Here is a 13,040-nt window from a genome sequence, read left to right on the forward strand (position 1 = left end):
GCTACAGACTAACTTTTGAAGAACAATTTTAAGTCTTAAGAGTCTTTTGTGATGGGAGGCTAAAACGTAGCCCAGCAATTATCTATGAGCTCTGTGTCTTGGATCCCCAGATGCATGAAGAAGTGGAATCTGAAAGTGCTTTTCTGAAATCCTGTTAAGATCAGTTAAAGGCACAGAAAATACCATGTGCTCTTGGGAGGAGGGGAATTCCATCTGCCATTATTATAAAAACAGCGTTTACTGCGGCAGCCAATAAAGTGCCACATTTTGTTCCTGGTCACCTTAGAAAGATATAGTTCTTGAATCACAAAACCCACACAAATCTCCCTAATCATGCATGTGAAAACTACTTGGAACCATGTGCATGGTTCTCCCATGCTTAGTAGGGAAAACAGCCAGCAAGGTCCCCGCCCACTCCATAGACCGAGGAGCCCCATGAGTGAGGCCCATGAGTGCTGGAGCCCCATGAGTCTGTCCCTCGTGGCTATAGTGACCAATTATTAATCAATGTTCCTAATTTCTAATTCTCATGCAGTAGGTGATACAGGAAACCTTCACAAAGTCCTTGGTGTGGAAATGGACTTTGTCTCAAAAGTTCATTTGCAACTTGGAAAACTATACTGTGTTTAAACTGCAGTTAGTTTTCCATAAAATACCATCTATCCTAAGAGATACCTTAAGTCTTGAACAGAGAAGGTGATAGAACCAAGTGATGCAAATGTTTAGCAATGCGTCTATGGGGAAATACATCCGGCAAAGTAAAATTAGTGTCCAGCTTCAGTGAGCTCTGCGGGGTCTGGGACACCTACCTTCCTCTAGGAAAAAGAACATTCCCCATCAGCTGACCAGGGAAGAAGGACACTCAGCTTTACACGGAAGCTGGGGGCTCCTGTGAGCTGGCTGGATAAGGCTGGGGCTAGTACTAAGGGGCAGGGATAGGATTGTTGGCTCTTCAGTTTGAGGGTGAAGATGTTCAGATTAGATAAAATGATGCTCCAGGAGACGGGAATGGGAGGGTGGAGTGGGTGGAATGTGCATTGGAACCTGTGGTCGTGACTATTTGGGAAAATGGTCTCTGCAGAAGTAATTATGTTAAGGATCCTGAGATGAGATTAACCTGGAATGGAGAGGGCTCTAAATCCAGTCATAAATGTCCTTAGAAGAGAGGAAAAGGGGGGAAGACTCAGAGGAAAAGACCATGTGATAATGGAAGCAGCCACGAGCCCAGGAACACCGGGAGCTACCGCAGCCGGAAGAAACAAGGAAGGCCCCCTTCTGGGGATGTGAAGGGAGGGTGGTGCTCTCAACCCCTTGACTTGGGACTTCTAGCCCATGGAACCGTGAGCATAAATTCCTGTTGTTTTAAGCCACTCGTGGAGTGTGTGGTAATTTATTATGGAGCCCTAGGAAACCAGTAGAGGACAGAGGGTGAGGGGCTGCCATGAGCCAGAGAACTGTGCGTAGGCTTCCTTAGACTATTGCTCGTAAAGACCACAATGGTTTTTATAACAATCAATCCAAAGGACCTATTTTCAGGCTCTATCTTTCTTGACTTCAACTGTTCTGGAATGACTGACCACCTTCTTTTACTTACTTATTTTTCTTTTACAGCTGCATCTGCAGTATATGGACCTTCCCAGGCCAGGGGTCAAACCAGAACTGCAGCTGGGGCCAATACCACATCCGTGGCAACATGAGATCCAAGGTGCATTTGTGACATATGCCACAGCTTATGTAACACTGGGTCCTTAACCCATCAGGCAAGACCAGCGATAGAACTCCCATCCTCGTAGAGACAACATCAGGTCCTTAACCAGCTGAGCTGCAATAGGAACTCTGACCACATTCTTCTTCTTCTTCTTTTTTTTTTTTTGTCTTTTTTGCCATTTCTTGGGCCACTCTCACAGCATATGGAGGTTCCCAGGCCAGGGGTCTAATCAGAGCCGTAGCTGCCGGCCTACGCCAGAGCCACAGCAACTCAGGATCCGAGCCACGTCTGCAGCCTGCACCACAGCTCACGGCAACGCCGGATCCTTAACCCACTGAGCAAGGCCAGGGATCGAACTTGCAACCTCATGGTTCCTAGTCAGATTCGTTAACCACTGAGCCACGATGGGAACTCCTGACCACATTCTTCTTAAAATGCTCTTTTCTAGATTTCTGGGAGCCTTCTTGCTCCTCAGTATTTCCTTCCTACCTTTCTGATCATACTGTCTCCTTTGTAGCATGTTCTACGTTACCCGACCCCACTTCCTCCTTTGATTCTGTACTTTCTCTACTTATACCTGCAGTTTTAACTGCATGCACATGACCCCCAGATTTCCACTTCCAATCTTCACCTCTCTGCTGACTTTCTTGCCCAACCTCCTCCTGCATACTTCCTTTTAGATTTCTCAAGGGCATCTGAACACAACATGCCCCACCCCAACCTTATTATCTTTCTCCACCAACAAGGTATTTCCCCCGCCCCGTCCCAGTATTTCCCATCGAGGTGAATGGCTCCACCACAAGCTAGAAATGTAGATGCCGTCCTCGATACTTCCCCTCCTCCCTCCCGTTTCCAGTGTCATTAGGCTTAATGATTTTTTCTTCTAAATATCTTAGATATGGCCATTGTCTCCATTCTGGTTTATGCTCCCAACGCCTTTTGCCTTGACTATTGCAGTGGTCCCTTAAACCATCTTCCGCATCCCTCCCTGTGCCCTGTATTCCATTCTCTTCACTACAGCCAGACTGATTGTTTTAAAAGGCATATTTGATAATGCCGTATTCCTGTTGACAACATTTCAGGAGCTCCCTCCCTCAACTGCTTGAAGGATAGAGAACAAACAAGCAAGCAAGCAATCAAACAAAAAACGACTCCTGAACATTGGCTATAGATGCTGCATGGACCTGTGGACTTTGCTGGCCCTGAAGCTCCCTACCTCTCAATTTCTGTCCCAGTTACCACTGACTACTTTCAATGTTATTTACCTGCCATGGTCTTTTCTACCACAGGGCCTTTGCACATACCTTCCCCACCCTCTTCGCCTGGTTGACTTCTACTTATCCCTCAGATCTCAGGTCAAGACTTCCCTGGCCTTCTTGACAAATCAAATCTCCTAATCTTCTGTACTGCATTTTATACTCCTCTCCTTAGCACTGGTTCACATGTGTGCCTTCATCTTGGTTTAGAGGTGGTGGGGTATTTTATGTTAAAGAGGACTTATACCTCCTTGTCATCAGTGTCACTTTGCCAAAAACTAAAGGTCGTCCCATATAATTAGTTGACCTGGACAGGCCTCTCTGATGCTGCGTTGAAAACTGGGATTAATCCCCACTGTTTTCTGCTATTCCCTTAGCTGATATTCTGAGAAAATAACTTGTGACCCAGAAAAGCCCTTCTGAGGTCTTGAGCTGAAAAGCATGGTGGCAGTAATATTTGGAAATAGGATGCCAAATGGCTGAAGATGGTTTTTCTGGGTCAAAAGTATCTCCTTTTCCCTATTCCACAAGTGGGAGAGTCACTTAGGTTAGCAGGCTACTCTCTGGAAGAGACAAATTCTCCTTAAGTAAAATCAGACTCATTGGTACTTTCATGAGAATTACTGTCATCAAGAAAACAACTCTAGCCGGCACCCTGGAAGTTGGAAAATTTCAAGTTCTATGGGAGATTTTTTTCCCCTAATTTTATGTTCTGAAAATCGATGTGAACATGTGATTTGGTAATGCCTTCTCAGAAAAAGCTGTTTTTAAATTGACAATGCAATTTTGATCTGAAGGAACCTTAGCACCCTGCAGAATGAGGATGAATATTTAGCAGGCCTAGGGGTGTTATTGTCAGGCCCAGCCCAGGCTGGAGGCTGTCAGGAAGGCACTGATCTCCCAGGCTGGGAACCAGGAGCGGCTGGAGGTGAGTGAGGTTGTGGAGGGATGTCTTCTGCTGTTATGCAAATAACTCACACCTTCCCCAGGTTTTGCAACACATCGTCTCATCTGTAGGTATCTTTTCTAAGCCTATACACTTTTCATTTTGATCACTAGCCATTCCCTGCATTTTCTTTCTCCTGCTCCAACAACTGCACATTTAAATTTTTCTGGCATTGAGTATGGCAAAAGGCTTTACGCAATAATTTCCCTCTTATCTTCAAAAGCAAAATAGCTGGGAATTTCCATAGTTACCTGCCAAACCACATCTCCCAAGCTTCCTCTCAGACTTAGGACAAAAATGCTTCAGAAGATTGCATAACCCATTTTAGTTTCTAGAAAACATGGGCTTAAGAGGGCATGATTTGCCATCACAGGAAAGGTCAGGTTCATGCTCATATGGTTGTAGGTTTTACAGCAGAAAACACTCATGCCAGATTCCAAAGATGCTAGTTTTCAGACATTTGGGAAGAAGCAGCTGGTGAGGTGCAGCAGGTAAGCTGTGCAGAACCAGGGGCTCCCTCCTCCCCTAGAAAACTCGAGCAGTCACTCACCCACATGGAGAGAAGGGCAGCATCTGCCACACACCAGTGGTTTCTGACGGACTCAGGGCCAAGGTCTTTTGCTTGCTAGGCACGTTGGTTTTTTCCATTTGCTTTGCCCCCGATCCTCTCTCTGCCTTGCTCTGTGCCTGGGAAGGCTGGTTCCTGACATCTCATCACTGGGGCTGCCTTGGCTTCCACTTCCTATTGTGATCAGTCAATGGGAACCACATAGGAGCCAGCAGCAGGAGCGGAGAGAAGACGGGGTGTTTCTTCTCTGCCTATCCCTGCACTGGCACCGCGTTCACGACAGTGTACGTCCCCTCTGGGACCACAGCCCTGCCTTCATTGCCCTCTGCTCAGGCCCAGGGGTGTTGCTGGGCTCTGGGTGTTGGTATCTTTAGCTCTGCCCACCTCTTTAAAGTCTCCCCAGTTGAACCACCTGAATGGAATTATGTCTCTTTCCATTATCTCAGCTGATGCTGGGTTGCTCCAGAAGCACAACCCCCCATCACTGGCCATAGTCATAGCAGCCATGGTCCCACTGCCTTTGGATTAGGGTCCCTCCAGTGGCGCCCAGGCTCCAGCTTCCCTGTCTTGTCTCCTGCTTCTTTTCCACACAGGTGGGGATCCATCCCTATTTCCAATCCCTATTTCCTCACAGGGCCCCTCTGCTCCAGACAATTCAGGCCACCTGATGGTCAGCTAAGCTCTGCTCTTCCTGCCTTTGCTTTCAGTCTTCCCTCCCTATGGGATGTTCTTTCTTTCAGCTCACAAGAGGGAAAGCTGTCTGATTTTGGCTCAGATGAAAAGACACTTCCTGGTGAAGTCTCTCCCAATCTTACCAGCCACAAGCAAGCTCCTGCTCCTCTGTGCTCCCTGCCTGTGACACTCACATTAGTCTCAGTGAACACAAGAGCTCACTGTACGTTAAGTTTGCTAGTCCCCTTGTGTTCTCTTCTCCACTACGTGGTAAACAGGAAACTAACAGGAGCAGGAGAAAATGACTTCATTTGGAAGGAGGAGAAGGGACTCTGAAGTCAACCTGCTTGTGACCCTTGGTAGTCACTTACTCCTGAGTGTACATCCCCTCATCCGTAAAATACAGTGGTTGCACCTGGCGTCCTTGACCGTCTCTACCCGTACTGAGACTCTATGAACTCAGTACCAGGGCTCTAAAGTATAGCTTATGAGATGCATTTATTTTCTCTTCTTGCTGCTGCTTTCTCTGTGAATGGGTGAGAATGAGACAACTGGGCATTTTCTCAGTGGCTGGTGCGCTACCCAGTGATGGAGAGGGTGCTAACAGGACGGCGAACAGCACAGGCTCGATTGACACCAGGTTGGGAGTTCCAACTCGCGATTGTAGCTCCGCAAACTCAGGCAATGACTTAACCTTTCTATGCTTCAGTTTTCTCACTTACCAAGTGGAGCTCATAATAACATCTGTCCCAGAGGTTTGCAAACAGATTAAGGCAGACCATTTAACTCACTCTTCAGTCTGCTCCATAGCAGACACTCATTAGAGTTAGAACAGTGGAGATCTGCCTCCTAAGTCACTGATGAAACCTATTTAACCAGGAGAGAGACCCTAAGCCCTAGGTGCACTTTAGACTCATTGGGGAGCTTTGAAAACATACTATTGCCTGGGCTCTAGTCCAAATGGACTGATCAGAATCTCTAGGGGTGGGACTCTGGCAGCACTATTGTTTAAGAAGCTCTCCAGGTTATTCTAACTCACAGCCAAGGCTGCGAACCATTGTTCTAATGAGTATTTAACTGACCTCAGGAGAGGAAAAACTACTTGTTTAATAGTTCTTATTAAGTCATGTGGCAGAGAAAAATCTGCTTTCCCAATTCAGGGTCAGTAACTAAACTCCTGTCTGTCTCCTGGCTCTTCCCGGTAGGCCTGGATACAAAGCCACCTGCCTGAGCCCTTATGAAATGATTGGTGACTCATTCTTTCCAACATGTGAATTTATTCTGGAGGTGTTCAAATCCCTCAACACTCTAACCGATGATGTGGATTTTAAATTCAGAATCTCTAGTCACTACTTTTTTCAGTTCCATGCTCCAAACTATAAATTAATAGGATGTCACCATGGAAACAGGTATTTCTACTTAGGGATCAATCTTCCCCTTGGAAATTTGTTGCTTCTATCTTGTGATTATGATCAATGAGAGGTGGTGAACAACTGAGATTTGTATTCATGGAAAGTGCGTAAAGGATCAGGACTTAGACACTTAAGGGTGGTACAGTCCTTTCTTTGAATTCGTTAAGGTTTCATTTGTGAAAATAAGACACTCACTCCTTTCTGGGAAGAAGAGAAGAAGAAAAACCTCTATGTATCTAGAATATTGTTTGATGCTGGGTAGATATATTTCCAAATAGGAGAAAGTAAAATTATCATCATAATCTGCCTCACTCCAATTTTTGGTCTCCAAAGGATAGAACCAAAAACCAGTCCAAGCCCATTTTGGACTGACATAGAGGGTGCTGGGGGTCTGCACCCTCGGTTTCCATCCCACTGATGAGCAGTGGTGCCCACAGCCTGGAGCAGTATTTGCTGGGTCCTTCTGGGCCCTTCTTGATCCTGACAATTTCTGAAACACCCCATCATCAAACACTTTGACTTCATGAATAATGGGGAACACGGGAAGGAAGCAAGGAGAGAACCAAGTGGGAAGGGGCACGTGTGAGAAGAGGGTAAAGGAGGGACAGGAGACCCACATGGCCCTGTAGGAGGAGCTGCTTTCAGAAAGTGTGGTGGCTTTCCCATGTGTCAACACGGCTAGTCGGCACTGTGCATCTCAGACTTCCCGTCTCTGCATCTTTCCATTTAGGTTGGGCCACAGAGGCATCCACACTGCCTTGCACTTAGCAGCCTGTTCACATGATCACTTATCTGCCAGCACGTGTTGTTGGTGTAGGACATCAGCGGGCCCACAGCTACCTCACTTTCTCTGGACCCTCTCTCAGCTTTTCTCCAGGCCTGGTGGGGGCAGAACTCCATGACAAAGAAGTCTAGTTTCTGATTCCTGCAGAATACTCCATCATCAAGGCTGAGAGATTGCCATGGGTCTGTCCTGGGGGTTCCTGTCCTCAGTGTCATGTTACTATAACAGGAACAACAATTGTTAATTTCTCATAGCACAGGAGCCTGGAAGCCCAAGGTCAGGGTGTCAGTATGGGTTTTAGTGAGGGCTCTCTTCCTGGCTTGTGGACAGCTGCCTTCTTGCTATGTCGTCAGAGGGGAAAGGGACCACCTCTCTCTCGTCTCCTTTTGTAGGTGCACCAATCCCACTCAGGAGGCACCACCCTTATAACCTAATTACCTCCTAAAGGCTCACCTCCAATATCATCACATTCGGGATGAGGCTTCAACATACGAATTTTGAGGGGACACAAATATTCAATCCACCTTGGATCCACCTTCCCTTCCAGGATATCTGATCGAAAACTTCAGTTTCCAGCATCAGGTACAGAGAAACAGCCTTACAGAGACTTTTAAACCAATACCTACAACTGTGTAATGTCACACCCCTGTAATAAATTCGTGTGTGTGTGTATGCACATATATCTGTGTGTTGATCTCCTAATGATTCTGCTTCTCTGAACCCCAATTGAATAGTAGGAATAAATGGAGGGGGATATAGCATAAGAGGCCAGCACCCTTGTTCTGCATTTGCAGTGCTGGGTCCTGCCAGGTCCCAGAGTGAATCTGACTGCAAGCCAGGCCAGTTCTCCCAGGGGATCTTAAAAACTAGAACTGAAAGAGGTACTCTCTATAGTTCTGGAAGCTTTAGGAAGTCAAGCTGAGGATATACTGGCAGTTGTATTAGTCTGATAAGGCTGCTAAAACTAAATATCACAGACTGGAGGGGTGGGGGGACTTGACAGAAATGTATTTTCTCACAGTTCTGGAGGCTGGAAGTCCAGGAGCGAGGTGTCAGCAGGTTTGGTTTCTCTGGAGGCCTCTCTCCTTGGTTTGCAGATGACGGCCTCCTTGCTGTGTGTTCACAGGACCTTTCCTCTGTGTGTCTCTTTATCTTTTTATAAGGACAGCAGTCATACGGAATTAGATCCCCATTTTAAGGGCTTCGATTTTTTTTTTTTTTAGAGTCACACCTGCAGCACATGGAAGTTCCCAGGCTAGGGGTCAAATCAGAGCTGCAGCTGCTGGGCTATGCCACGGCCACAGCAACACGAGATCTGAGCCCCCTCTGTGACCTACACCACAGCTTGTGGCAGTGCTGGATCCTTAACCCATTGAGTGAGGCTGGGGATCGATCCCACATCCTCATGGACATTATGTCAGGTTCTTAACCCATTGAGCCACAATGAGAACTCCCAACATTTTAACATACCTGCCTCTTTAAAGGTCGTAGCTCCAAATACAGTCACCTTCTGAGGTGCTGGGAGTTAAGGCTTCAACATATACTTCTGGAAGGAGACACAAGTCAATCCACAATATAGTTCTTGGAGGACAAGTGTGGTGGGTATACTTTTTGCCCATTGGAGAAAGCTTGACTACAGTGAAAAAGAAAAATGTAGCAGATGCCCGGAAAGAAGAACTAGCACTGCACTAGGAATACACACCTTAGAGTCAAGGTCAAAGCATAATTTTAGTTCTGATTCAGCTGCTCTGGCCAGCGAAACAAAAGTCTCAAATTGTAGCCAGGCACAAGCATTAAAATTGCTTAGTTTGGTCTACAGGAGACTCTGGCCAGCTGGGCAAATCCATAGCTTTTACTTTCCTAGTGTTTACATCTTCCAAGTGTTTTTGATAAATTCCAAAACAATTTGGCTACGTCACAGAAATGGAAGTCACGCTTTTTTGTTTGCTATTGTTCTGTTTTTAAATAAGTCACTTGGATTCTCTTTCTCTCTGAGCTCTGGGTGGCCTCTCAGTTTTGCCCAGGGCCTGATAATGATCTGTGGTTGTATGAATATTCGAAAGGAATGGAAAAGAGGTAGAGATGCAATGAGCAGGACCTGTCTAGTGGGTTGACTGCTGATACAGTTCTGTCTGATTACTGCTTTGAACATCTGGGGTAAACAGAGGGTGCTGACTTACCTAGGACAGCCCGTTGCCACCAGCCAGAGTAGTAAGGCGAGGGAGCAGCCCCCTCTCCCCGCCTTCCCAGAACTTCTTCAGTGGGAAAGAATTTCTCTTGGAGGTGGCTATGAGGGCACCAGCTTGGTGGGGTGCAACAACGGGGGTCTCTGGGAGGGCACAGTGGTGCAGGCTCCACACAGCTGTGTCAGCCGAGATCAGCGTGGGCCAAGTCTTCTTTAGCCAAGTCTCTGGGGGTCCTGAAGATCATTAGGGCTCTTTGAGGCCTTGGAGGCAAAGGCTGCTGGGATCTTCCTGTTCTCCTTTTCTGCCTGTGGGAATGAGTTCTAGACGAGGGGATTCTTTGCACCAGGGCACAAGTACTGGCACTTAGAGTGGCAATAGAGCCAGGGTGCTGGAACAAGGTGCCTGCAGAACTATCCCAGCACCCGGGTCCTTCTCAGAGAAGAGTTTGGGCACTCGAAGCCTTAGAGGCCAATAACGAGAGTAACATTCAGTGAAGCTGAAGGTGTGGCCAGTGAGGTGGGAGGATGACCAGAGAGCTCAGAGAGAAAACTCTCGAGAAAGACAAAGTGATGGACCTACAGAAAGACAAATATAATATCACTTATGTGTGGAATCTAAAAAAACCAGTACAAATGAACTTATTTACAAAACAGAAATAGACTCACAGACATAGAAAACAAACTTACGGTTACATTAGGGGAAGGCAGGGGGAGGGATAAACTGGGAATATGGGATTAACAGATGCACAGTACCATACATAAAATAGATGAATGAAAAGGATTTACTGTAGAGCACAGGGATCTATATTCAATATCTTATAATAAACAATAATGGAAAAGAACTGGAAAAAAGAATATAGATATATACCCATATATGTATATAGCATTATCACTTTGTTGTACACCTGAAACAAACACAATATTGTAAATCAACTATCCTTCAATTAAAAAAAGAACAACTGATCAACTGTCAAATTCTGATAAGTATAACATTGCTTTGGACCTGCAGCATGGAGGTTGCTGTCTAATAAAGAATTGGGCTTGCCTTTGTCCTGGTGTCCTTGGAATTATCCAATTGATAGGAATGTCTTTATCACTTTTTTTTTTTTTCTTTTTTGGTAGCACCTGCAGCATATGGAAGTTCCTGGGCCAGGGATCAAATCTGAGCCACAGCTCAACCTACACCACAGCTGAGTTACTTAGGCTCCCTGGAACTTTCTGGTTGGTGGATACACTGACGTACTGGGAGGGTGACATGCTCTGACTCCACAGGGAGGGGACACACAAGCTCTGTGTGCAGGATACCCCCCAGACCTTGCTCTATGTGTCTCTTCATTTGGGTTGTTCCGGTTTATATCCATCATTATAAAACCCTATTCATGAGCATAGTGCTTTCCAGAATTCTGCAAATTCTGGTTAATTCCTCTTAGTGAATTACCACACCTGAGGGTTGCGGGAACCCCTGAATGTGTAGTCAACTGGTCAGAAGTGTGAGTGGCCTGGGGAGCCCTGAGCTTGCAGCAGTCTTGTGGCTAACTGAGCCCTTAACTTGTGGGGTCTGGAGGAACTCATAATTGCAGGGCAGTGTGGCAGGGGCCCACCAGCAGCATGGATGAGTGGGAGGTCAGCAGTGTGCTGGGGGTGGAAGCTTGAGAATCGTGGGTTTAGAAGAAAAACATCAAGAAGTGAAAACGCAAGTATAGACAATTGCTTTGTGGCATTTTGTTGGGAAAGGGAACAGAAAAATGGGATTAGAATGATACTGAACTCTCAAATATTGACTATTGGTTTATAAGGGGATAAAATCCTATGATACTGAACTCTCAAATATTGACTATTGGTTTATAAGGGGGTAAAATCCATAATAAGAGTTAGGATATGTGAATGGCACAGCTGACCTGAGAACTTAGGAAGGAGAGGCATAGGGGAGGAGAAAGGAGTGGGAAGAAACCAATCAAAGCTAGCAGGTAGCAGGTGAGGGGGTTGGGAGGAGGTCAGGACACCCAAAGAGCTGGGCTACCAGCATGGCTCGGAGGGATTCCAAGCCAACAGAAATACCACAGCAAAAGAATTAATTTACCAGTGGATCTTCTGGGTGTCTCAGCCTTAACTGGCTGAGGGGTGACCAAGAGCTGGTGATTCATACTAAGTGGAACATGAGTTTACGTCTTTTTCTTAGCGGTCCCAGCACAGCCCTAGGCATAGAGCACTTGATAAAGATGTTCAATAAACACTTGCTGAGTGAATGAAGCTTTACGATACTATTTTATTTCGAGCCCCCAATTTCTCCCCCAACAATGCCCTCAAATCGCCTATGTGGGACTCTATTAGGATGAATTCCCGGAATGATCAGGTGGAGGAAGTGCTAGGAGGCTGAACCGGATGGTCACCTACTGGGGACTTTTGAAAAGTAATTCCTGAACAAAGAGGACTCCTTAAGTCCTTGCCAACATGAGAATCTTTGGTCCCATGATCTCCAGAAAGGCCAAGAGAAATACTAAAGATGGCAATAATTAGAATGTCAGTAATTAGCAAATATTGCCTGCTTACTACGTGCTAGGCACTGGGGTAAACCATTAGCATGCATTCTTCCACTTAACCATACCTGTGAGGTAGGCACCACGGGTATGTTCATTTTTCAGATTAGCAAACTGAGGTATAGAAGAATGAGACTTGTTCAAAGTCTTCCTGCTACTGGTGCTAAAGTCTTGTCTTGACAAGAAGCATGCCTTGAGTATTGGGTCAGTAGTTCCCACATTTGGCGTCTTGTCGGAATCACCTGGGGAGCTTTGAAAATGCCCCAGATTCCAGGTTACACCCCAGGCTGGAAATTAGAGTGTTTTGGATGAGAACCAGGAATTAGTATTGTTTAAAGATCCTTAGCTGGGAGTTCCTGATGGCTCAGCAGGTTAACAATCTGGTGTTGTCACTGCTGTGGCTCTGGTTACTGCTGTGGTATGGGTTTGATCCCTGGCCCTTGGGGAATTTCTGCATGCCACAGGTGTGGCCAAAAAAAAAAAAAAAAAAAAAAAAAAAATCCCCAGCTGTTTCTGGCATGCAGCAAAGTCTGGGAATCACCTCCCAGGCTATATTGACTCTCAGAAGCAGGTTGAAGTGACTGAGTGCTGGGCTGGGGTGTGCACGGGAGAAGGCTCACCAGATACAGAGCAGAGCATCCCAAGTGGAAGCCACTGTGGGCTGAGAGGATGGCTTTCCTGAGGCTGAGGTTTCCCTTTTAGTTCCAAGTTCTCATCCCCATCCCCCGGATTTAGGGGAGGGCAAGCTGAAATATTACAGAAGACAGGATTAAATGGACATCAGTTTATGATTATGGTTATTTTTGTCATCATTCTACAATTACAATCAGCCGGAAGAGTTGGTTCATTCTAATAAGCTAATGAGTACTGTAGGAGAGCCTCCCCTAGTAATTCATGGCGATGTGTTACATTAAATGTTAACTGCCAAGACCAGAAAGTTAAAAAACAACAACAACAACAACACACCACCCA

The 13,040-nt window shown here is 46.1% G+C and overlaps 1 protein-coding gene across 3 annotated transcripts in view; it reads right to left on the reverse strand.

Moving 5' to 3' along the window:
• Window positions 1-13,040, reverse strand: part of LOC110261786 (uncharacterized) — a 321,102-nt gene that overhangs the window by 77,856 nt on the left and 230,206 nt on the right. For 2 of the 3 annotated variants that reach the window (XR_002346325.2, XR_014809663.1), the window contains exons 7-9: window positions 12,689-12,814; window positions 9,527-10,107; window positions 8,817-8,892 (exon numbers count right to left, since the gene is read on the reverse strand). Coding sequence is in view for 1 of the 3 variants with exons in the window: in XM_084967495.1 (XP_084823621.1) it covers window positions 10,070-10,107; window positions 12,137-12,355; window positions 12,689-12,814 (383 nt within the window). In the remaining 2 variants the exon portion in view is untranslated. Of the gene's footprint in view, window positions 1-8,816; window positions 8,893-9,526; window positions 10,108-12,136; window positions 12,356-12,688; window positions 12,815-13,040 lie in introns of all 3 variants that reach the window. The other variant, XM_084967495.1, reaches the window with a different exon arrangement.

Source organism: Sus scrofa, chromosome 7 (assembly GCF_054392235.1).
Source record: "Sus scrofa isolate SSC_HxYL_T2T_F1_AM1 chromosome 7, Sscrofa_HxYL_maternal_Yorkshire_Landrace_v2.0, whole genome shotgun sequence".
Taxonomy (NCBI): Eukaryota; Metazoa; Chordata; class Mammalia; order Artiodactyla; family Suidae; genus Sus; species Sus scrofa.